Source organism: Lepisosteus oculatus, chromosome 1, assembly GCF_040954835.1.
Source record: "Lepisosteus oculatus isolate fLepOcu1 chromosome 1, fLepOcu1.hap2, whole genome shotgun sequence".
Taxonomy (NCBI): Eukaryota; Metazoa; Chordata; class Actinopteri; order Semionotiformes; family Lepisosteidae; genus Lepisosteus; species Lepisosteus oculatus.
The window spans coordinates 76,532,593-76,542,788 of record NC_090696.1 but is presented as its reverse complement, the minus strand read 5'-3'; the positions used below and the strand labels follow the sequence as shown (position 1 = coordinate 76,542,788).

Sequence of the window (10,196 nt, the reverse complement as noted above, 5' to 3'; positions counted from 1 at the left end):
GCAACACAAACGGAGTGATTTCTAGTTTGAAACTCGATTGTGGCATACAGAAGCTGCCTTCCACCAGGCACACATAAATATAAAGCTGAATAGACAAGGTAGGAAAAGAATGAAAAGCCGGACAGACTTTACCTTCCAGAAAAAATAGTGGCTGCCATGCAATGCATAAAAAGCAAATGCAAAGCTACTGAAAGCAAATGCTTATCTCCTGTCAGACACCTGTGAGGCTTAAAATGCACTTCTTCATGGTTAATTTATTTTTTTTTAAATCCTTACCATGACAAAAGTTTGAATTCGTTACAGCACTTATTAAATTGCTGTAACAGTAAAGCAATTTGCTGCTCTACGCTTGAAAAGGGGGTAACAGTGCGGTTAAATGGGACGCGAGGGCGGAGGAGCGAAAGTTCAAACAAATGTCAGCGAGAGACGCGTTGATGTGCTGTGGATCTAGCGACCTGCAGCAGAGACGGTCTTACTGTAAGCTGCAGGAGGCAGAGATAGATGGTTTTACTTCCAGAATAGACACTGGCTCATTAAACTCAAGCTAATCATCACTTCCAGACATTTAAAACCATGCCATTAAATTAGTTTTAGACTGCAGGTTACTTATAGAGCAAAGAGAAAGAGAAATCGACGTGTGATGGTGCGCTCCTGTTTCTCCTGAGCACTGCATTAATAAGGTATATTATTACCTTTTGTGGTCGAGACCCTGATTTAGAATAAGTGCTTAGAAAATGCATGAATTACCATTTGTAAAATAAAAAGCTGGGTTCTAGAAGCCGACCTGTAAGACATATAGTGATCGCTTTTTATTTCCACTAGTTAAAATTTTCACCACGCACAGAAAACAGAAAATCATTTCTGACACTACATTTTGTACTGGCTGTTTTAAGCTTGTTAATTATTTCTACAAATACCTTCAACAGTTAAAAATGCTTTTAATACATTTCTTTAAAACAAGTAATTATTAAATATGTAATATGTGCTAGATTTTGAATTTAATAAGATTAGTTTAAATTATTATACTTAACATATCCATGACACGCAAGGTGACAAATATGATGCTTTTTTTCTTTAACATTACATAAAAATATAATTGAAAATACTTGAACATATCCAGCCAATATAATACTAAATAAATATTTAAATAATACACATCTCTCAGATATCTGAACATTTTCTTTTAATAACTTAAAAACTAAAAACAAAACACAGAAAATAACCCTTTTCTTATAAAACATTAAATTTAATTTTAAATTTTCATCAGAGTGAACTTCAAATTGTTAACAAAATTACAACACTCAATGTAAAAAAGAAAAAAAGATCTGTTTCTTCTATCTTCATTTGCAGTATCTGTCTGCCTTCATCTTGGCTCTCCTGTAACAGACAGAAGGATGTTTGGTTATTACACGGGCATCAAGATTTTAACAATTAGAAACAAAGTTTGTGTTAAGAGCCAAAAGACAGTTTTGTTTTCTGGATAATTTCCTTCAGTTTAAGACCTGTTTTGATATAAACTGAACAAAATTGTACTGAAAATTAGGAGAGTTTAATATTAAGATTGCACAGTTCTATAGCTGCCGGACTGACTGTTGCATTCAGAGGAAAAAAGATGTTTTAATCTTCATACCGATCTAATAAAGTTTCATGAAAATTTCCTTCCTCTCTGGCTTTCTTCAGCGAACTGCTGTCATCACTGTTGACCCTCAGCTTGCGATCTTGGAAGCTCTGGAACTTCTTTCTGAAAACAAGTTTGATCCATGTATTTTTAAAACAAACCATTTAGAAAGATTAAATAATGCAAATTCATCAACGAAGGGTCCAACATTAAATACACCTGACCACACAGACTTCGAAGGTAGCCAAAGCAATCCTTTAGAAGTCAAAAGCAAAAAAAAAAAACATATTCAATAAGTATTTCCCTTCAATGCAAACAAGATGAATGAAACGTGGGGAAAAACTGAATTTGTTGTTCTACTCTTTGTTGGGACTCTTTTAGCAGGAAGGCAAGAAAAAAACAGTTTCCATACTTATTTCTGCTTCTGCCCGACACCTTGAAAAGTGAGGGAAGCGTTACAGGTTTTCTTAGAAGAAAACAATGGCACGCAGAAAGCTTCATCTTTACTGTCTGGCAATTAATGATCCATAAACAGTGGACTGCAGTGGCATTTCATCTTGCGCCTTGCAGTTAAGCTTCAATGGCCCATCAATCCACCGTTACGATATAGATTTATGTGCTCCTCAGTCCATCATCTACATATACAAGCCATGATTTAGGATGTCAGATCCTTGCAGGTGTGAAATGGCTGCAGTTTAGAAAATTGAGAAAATCAATGACCTCTCAGCTCCCTAATGGCATGTCGTTCTTCACTGGTGACAGATGCACTTGATATTAAAATTAAGCCTGATCCTGATTTTGCTATCAGGCTTCTGGGCTCCTGCTCTCATCGCACTCTGGTTTCTGGTAAGCATGACGTATTCAGGCAGAGGAAGCTTTCTTATTATATTCACTGTAGATTCTCATCATTTCTCAGGGACTTGACTGACACTTATTGATATAGAATCTATCACATATATAAGACAACTCAATACCCAGTTTAAGAAAATAGAGAGCAGTTCAGATCTGAATCTAACGGGAATGCATTTGCATGGAACCTACAAACATTGACCTTGTCTGCCAACAGCTTCACTGGAATACAATTCATTAAAAACTAATTTAATGAGATATAATCCATATAACCGTGACCCTCACCAGGAAAAGAGGAGTGAAAATGGATGGACGGACATTCCATATAAGATTGATGTAGAGATTTGCCATTGGCTATACTAACTTGAAGCTGGGTCTTAATATATTGTGGAAGCTAAGTACCTGGTCAGTACTTGACTGGGAGATACCTTAAAAAAAATCAGCTCCGTTTTAGAAGACGGACCCTTAAAAATACTGCCCTTGTAGGTCCTGCCTTGGAGCGCTGGACATTATAAGTACTGTCGCGGATGGAGCAGTAGGCTGCACTTTTCCGTTTTGGAAATCCAAAGCCAATGTCCCAACATGGGCAACAGGAGGACACTTTGACAAAGTCTGAATAGGAAATTTAGCAAGGGACCCAGATTTAATCACTCCTGCTCTAGGAGGTTAATTAAGCTTAGTAATCTGAACTTCTCTACAGTATCTGCAGTGCAGCAGCCTCCTGCACCTAAAGCACACTGTGATTCTGAGGAAGTGAATCCATACATCAATGAAAGGCACATTTTATGTCCTTAAATGCTGATTAAAATGAAATACATACACGTAATTGATCTCACAGTGCTTGACATTTCCTCTGTCTTCATCTGCAATGTCTTCTTTCTTTGTGGTTTCCCGTTCTGCACACGATCGGAACTTAAAGAAAGAAATGAGTTTTTAGAGCAATTTGCAAACTTCAAAGTTCAAGGCTAGCAAGGGAAAAAAGTATCGTAAGAATGCTGCAGACCTTAAATCTTGAGTTGACCTTTAAAGCCTTTTTAAGTCCCACTTTACAACACAAGTGGCCAGGGATACTAGCGGAAGTCAAGAGGCAGAGCATTTAGTATAGGGAAGAGTAAGCCCTGCTTCCCACGAAGAGTGGAACAAAGCTCCCGGCCAAGCAGACAATTATCGGCTCTTCCCCAAAAAAGCTGAATAAGATCCTGTGTTTAAACTTTAATTATCAAACAGCTACTGGAGTAAATGGGCTGAACCGACCCCCTCATATTTGCAACCTCTCTCTTATTCTTATGTTCTTACCTTGATCATCTCACCTTCTCCTGCGGCCTTGTTTTTCGCTACTATATCGCCTTCGTCATTGTAAGAAACAAAACAGCTATTCGCAGCCATCAGTGCCATTTTTCCCTGTAATAAAACACGGAAGCACAAGAAAAGCATCTACTACCGCTCACTGAGCAAACAAGCACAGACACTCATTAAGGGCAACATCACCGTCACGTCAAGACACATTTCCGAGGCTCGATCAGTGGAGAGACGTATAAGCAAAGCGGCAGAAAACATCAATAAACACCGGAGCAGTGGCATTTCGTGCTTAGTGACTGATGACAGCGTGGATGCAAATGACACACTGAGGTTTGTCAACAACTAAAGGTGCCTCTCCTGTAGTTTGAAAACGGAAGGGATTTGTAAAGATCGTCGAGGACTTTGGGATCAAAATGCCCCCCCCCCAATGGTCAATCTTCATTATATTAATCATGATGAAAGTCTTTGTTCCAAGATTTCAAAGTCAGAGCTTAATAATAGGATGACAACAGTGGTGAAGACAGTGAACTGATCTGCCTTGACGCACAGGCAGTTTCAAGCACTGCTTCAAGTGCTAATAGTCAGATTCTGTGCGCGCTTGACTCCAGTGGCTGCCTGGCAAAGATGAATACTTATACCGTGGGTCTTCACATCCTGCGGCCAGCATCCTGCAGGTGCGTCACACCTGGAACCACTGGGCTTTTCTGCTTGAATCTCACACCCTTTGGACTGCAATTTGGGTTGAGGAGTTGTTCTCAACTGCACCACTGCAACCTTATAGCGCCGTTGGACGCGGCTGCTGAGAATCAGTCGAAAATACTGCTACCGTTGAATTGCTACTGCTACTGCTTTCTAAATGCGGGTCAATTTCATAGTTGCAACCCTGTTCCTGTATTTAAGAATTGCGAAGCAATGTGTTGTGTCATTTTCGACGTTATGTCATCTGTCACGTGAGGAAAACCCGCAAGTAAGCATTTCATTGTACTCAGGTAAGTCTGACAACAAACCTGAACTTGAGTTGGATGCAACAGCACCCAGGGAGGCATACTGCCAGTTTATGACACCCTGAAAGTATTCAGAGGGCACTGCAGTTACGTCTACGACAATCAATGTCTTTTTGAACACCGCTGTCGCAGCCCTGTGAAAATGCACAGCACGCAAGAAAGTGCTGGGTAACATTCAGACAGAGGAAGCTTTCTTATACTCGGTTTGGATCCTCTTCATCACCTGGGGACTTGACTAGCACTTACTGATATAGAATCTGAATCTAACAGGCATGCATTTGCATGGGACCTACAAACATTTGCCTCGTCTGCCAACAGCTTCATTGGGATACGTTTCATTCAGAAAAAGTGGGATAACATGTGGGAGAACGAAAAGAAAGGAAGCTGTGGGGAACGACTCACATCCTGAAAGACGGGTTCCCACTGTTCCCGAGATCCGATGGCATCGGAGCGGCCCACGACAAGCCCCTCCGAGTTGATCCCCAGGTACTTGCCGTAACCCGATTTTAGGGCGATCCTCACGGAGAACAAAGACACAAAGAATAAAAACTCGGGCAACGACGGGCAAACCAGTGATTCCGGCACGTGACATTCTTCCGAGGAAACAGTCATGGAAAAAAAAAAACGGAACCCTTATCATCACCTTAACAGACGGCAATGGCAGAGCTAGAGGAAGTGAAAACAATCTGTAGGAAAACATAAATAAAACGTTCTCCTCATGTTTAAACTCACCTGGAATCCGACAGCTTGATGGCTGTGAACTGCTCAGGCGGGTGAGGACCCTCATCCTCTGCAAAAGAAAACGGACGCCTTAGAAATCTGGGCTAAAAATGCTGAGAAGGTCCTGACTCCGTCCACTGCCAGTACATCCCTGCGTGGGAAGGCCGAAACCTTAAACCGTACTTACCTGAGAGTGTGATGATGAATGATGCAATGTCCATGCAAGAAGTCGGGTCCGGTTTCCAAGTAAAACAGAAAATAAAGTTTTCAGTGTATCTGCATAAATACACGCACATTCGGTGAATCGTGGTAATACTTCAGATTTTAAAAGTGATATCATCACCACAGCAACAAAATTCCCCGCTGGTTGGCTGTCACTGAAAAGTGCTGATCGCAACTTGTCATCCTCTCTAACCACCCTGGAGAACTAATGAGCAGTGAGCATTTTAAAATGCATAAGCAGCGATTATTTCTCTAATTACATGCCTGTGTGACATTATGTGTTTATGATTAGTTAATTGATAAGCACCTAACAAGGTACTGGAAAACATCTCTGCGAATGCAGGGAGGCAGTGAAAGGACACGTTTACGAGCCAGCTTGTCTTGTAAATGCCCATGGCCTGTCTTAGCGCTGCTATATTTCTGTAGCTTGGACTTTCATTGGTCTTTGTGTCTTCATCAATCACCTACTGTGTCAGTGCAGGAGGCAAGGGGTTAAAAGCAGAACCGTCAGCCATGTGAACTATGACTGGCCGGGGAAGGAGAGAACAAAGCAGCACTGCAGGTGGACACCAGAAGCAAGCAGTCCCAGGTGTCGACACATTAGTCAGAGAAAGGCAGTTATGTGGCCTCTACAACAGCTGCAGTAATTAAAGTTGACTTTTTCTCTATCCCTGTGTTTTGGGAGTTGTCTTCCTCTCTATTCCTTCCTACTTATTTTAATAAACTATTTATTTGTTATTTGTTACACCATTACTATTTTGGAAATAAAGGCTGGTCCAACTTTACTGCAAAATTTTAAACCTGACAGGTACACAGGGCTGAATAATGCAGAAAGCACTGCTGACCTACAGTGCTTATTTTATTCCTCAAATGACCATATCAAAATCAGAATTTGCACATCTGCCACTTTTAACAGTGACAGATACATTTAAGACTTCAAGCCATTGTGCATTTCAGACGGTAACAGGCCTGCATTTGTTTTATGCCTCTGTAAGATTGTGATGCATTGAAATTCTGAAATAATAGAGAAAGAGATTAAGTATATTTGCATAAATACTATTATAATGCTGTAATATAAAATATTCTAGAAATAAGCTGTTAACAGCTCATGCTGAAACTAGGCATATTCTATGTGAATTCACACTGGCTGCAAAACAGTTTATTTTTCCTATTACTATTGCATGAATTCTGATTGCAAATTGATTATATACAAAACTTAATGCATTCTATGTTTAAGTTAACCTTTTTTGTAATGGTGTTCTTCCCAATACACAAACCAATTATACTGCCTGCTTAGAGAATACAGCAAACTGCTTAACTCAGCAAACTCATCATGGGGAACAGTAAGGAATCATGTATGAGCCCAGGTTTCTCAGAGTCAATAGAGCTGAAAATTGTGTGGCATTCTGCAATACCTTCTATAACTTTACAGTTCATAACATTCTGCAAATTAGTGAATGTAAACCACAGGCCAGGATATGACAGAAATACCACTCCAAAGAGACCTCCTATTTATTCAAAAGAAACAATTACTGCCATCCCATTTTCTTGCTCAATCTGAGAAAGAGAACCTGTCAACAAGGTGTCTTATTTGAGAAATTGCAGAATTAATATTCTTTGACAGACGAACAGGAGCAATGTACATTTTATTGAGTTCCAAAGAATGGAAAAAAAAGAGGTAATATTAAAAAACGATCCTGGGTTAGATTAATTCAGCAGCTTCTACACACACAAACGTGCTCTAAGAGAAAAGCTCATATCTCTTGTACTGACTTATGGGATGCAACGAGCACATTGGTATTGTTTCTGCAGCTTAATGAGGGTAGGAAAGAAAATGGCAAGACAGGTACAGAAGACACTTATACACCGTCTTACATTCTATAGACATCATTAAAAAAAACACAGCTCAGTCTTCAAAGGGATACACAGGCAAAACACTAAATTTCACACATTCAAATCTGTAACTAACACTTGGGAGTTGAATAAACACACTGTAGGGTCCCAAGTTAAGCATGATTGTTTCATATTCATGTTTCAGATTGTTGTGGACCTTAAAGTTAAACGTTAGAAAAAAGAATAATAAATATGTCTAAAAAGCCCTTATATTCTTTGACAGCTGCAAAGAAATATTTGTTTATCAGGTTTCAGCCTGAAAGTGTTAAAAGGGAAAGAAGGCACAGCACTTCATCTGTTTTTGTACTGAATTTGTTCCCCGTCATATAATTATATAGTAGCTGTATCTAAAACAGTGCTGACCAATGAAGTCATTCAGGCTCCACTTCTATCATACGCTTAAATTGATGTTAATTTATAAAGACATAAAAACTTTCTGAACTAAGAAGGTTTTTCTGTACCTTTATGTGGTGCGCCGAGAGTAAACAGCCCGGTATCTAAGGCATGGATGTAGGCGTTCTTGTCCATCTCAATGGCCACTGATCCTGTGATCTCTCCGAAGTTACTGATGGCCCACCAGCCTCCTGCAAACAAAGAGTTTGAAATACATCAGAGGTTAGAGTAATGGCTTTTGAAGATGCTGAATAGGGAAGTCTTAAAATAATTAATTTCTTATGTGATATATTTACGAGATCTAACTACCACCCTGAAAGATACAGAAATAGTTATTATACTGTTTATCTACAAACATGCTGTCATTACAACCAGTCTTACCAACAATGTCATCTTTTTCCTTCTCATCCTCTCGCTTTCTCTTCTTGTCTTTGTGTTTCTTCTTGCTGCAGTTGAAACAAACGCACAATTACTGTACAAATGTCATAAACAGAAAAACTACACGCCCACGGCAGGCTGCCCAATGCCTTCCCTCAGTATCGTTCACAGCAAACGAATATTTCATTTAGTTTACGAAAACCTTACACTTTGATTACTGAAACAACTATTTCAACTTTTAGTACATTAAAAAAAAACATAAGCATAAAATTAAACTATTGAGATGTGCAGTCTGCATCTAGCAAATAATTCACCTCAAGTGAGAATGCATGCACACGATTTGTACTCCTGTATTTGGGAGTGAGGAGACTCTTTTATTTTTTTATTTACCATTCCACAATTCACTTTAATGACACTCTATATGGACCAAAAAAAGACCCCACACCCCCCAAAAATGTTGCTAATGTACTACATTTATAGAAAGACGCCATTTAGTTTCCAAAAACAGTTCTTATTTCCACCGTGGGGATGATTCAACATCATGTCAGTGAGGGATTACGATGCCTACGAGAGCATTTTCTCAAAACTTTGTTCTCACACCGAGAGTAACAAAAAGGGATGTACTGAATAATGAACGATTTAAAAATAATAATGAAAACAGTGGCACAGTACCACGAATCTGCTTCTACCGTGTCTGCTGTTTTGTGTGCCATACTCTCATCGCCCGAATAAGATGAACAAAAGGTACACGAGGCGCAAAGACCGAAATGCATTTTAATCCCATTCAAACATCTTCCATAAGGCGCAAAAAATATTAATTTGGGAAGTTTAGACACATTGGTGCCACTGACAATCGTGCACCGAAGGATCAATTTGCAGACAGAGTTGTTCGAATGAAGGGAAGCCAATTGGAAAGTCCGGGGTTTGAGCTGGCTTGTTGACATACAAAATCAAGAAGTCGTGGCATAAAATAAAGTTTATTATTATTATTATTAACTGAAGAGCTACGATCCCACACCGGGAATAGTTCGTTACAGCGAACAGCCGGAGCGGGTCAGCAAAAACAAGGGTTTGTCCACATTTCATAACGCTGGATTCACTGCCGCACGCCTACAGACTGCAGACGAGGAGCACTCCTTGGACTGAAAATACGAGGGATCATCTCATCAATGTAAGAAGCAAGAGGCCTACGTAGCAAAACATCAACCAAATAATTTAGAAGCACGCTTTCCAGGTAAGACTCCAGTCTCCCCTGCAAATAGTGTGACTTCACCGTATGGCTCTCCAGCTCACCTTTTATCCTTAACGCCTTTCAGGACCAATTTGGTAGATTTTACACGCGAATACTCTGCCATGTTTGCAAACACATTAAAAAAAAAACAAACCAGATGGACGTTACGGGTGCCGAATAGGGACAAACTAGTTTCTGGGCGGCTGAACCCTCTGGTTAGTCAAATGCGCAAGACCGCCCCCAAGTGTTTGGAGGTCGCCATGAGGCAAAGAATTACTCGCCAGGTTTCGCAGTGCACTGAGACTGTGATCGATTTCAAAAGCAAGCATTTGCTTTGCTTTGTGGAGTTTCAAGTGCTTCAAGTGCTCTGTTTGTTTTACGGGACTAACGTCCGTAGAAAACAGCAAAGGTGTGTATTTCAACACACATTTCTGCGGACAAGAAGGGCACTGCAGAGCTATCACAAGGATAACAGCCGTGTTTGTGACGCTCAAGAACACCTGAAAAGCAAATAATTACGTTCTTATTCTGAACAGAGTTCCCCGAGGGCTTCACTAAGCAAACACTCCTGGTAGTGAATATATGGTGA

General features: G+C 39.9%; 1 protein-coding gene across 2 annotated transcripts; it reads right to left on the bottom strand.

The window, feature by feature from the left end:
• Nucleotides 1–787: 787 nt before the first annotated feature.
• On the bottom strand, nt 788–9,786 carry frg1 (FSHD region gene 1). 2 transcript variants are annotated; one of them, XM_006629978.3, is made up of 9 exons: nt 9,670–9,786; nt 8,380–8,444; nt 8,067–8,189; nt 5,503–5,560; nt 5,173–5,287; nt 3,764–3,868; nt 3,288–3,379; nt 1,631–1,741; nt 788–1,377 (listed from the first exon to the last, which is right to left on the bottom strand). In XM_006629978.3, exons 1-9 carry the CDS (start codon nt 9,729–9,731, stop codon nt 1,341–1,343), a joined length of 768 nt encoding a protein of 255 aa, XP_006630041.1. In that variant the 5' UTR covers nt 9,732–9,786; the 3' UTR covers nt 788–1,340. The 2 variants fall into 2 exon arrangements, with proteins under 2 accessions (XP_006630041.1, XP_015200841.2); XM_015345355.2 differs by lacking the exons at nt 8,067–8,189; nt 8,380–8,444; nt 9,670–9,786 and adding an exon at nt 5,678–8,035.
• Nucleotides 9,787–10,196: the final 410 nt, after the last annotated feature.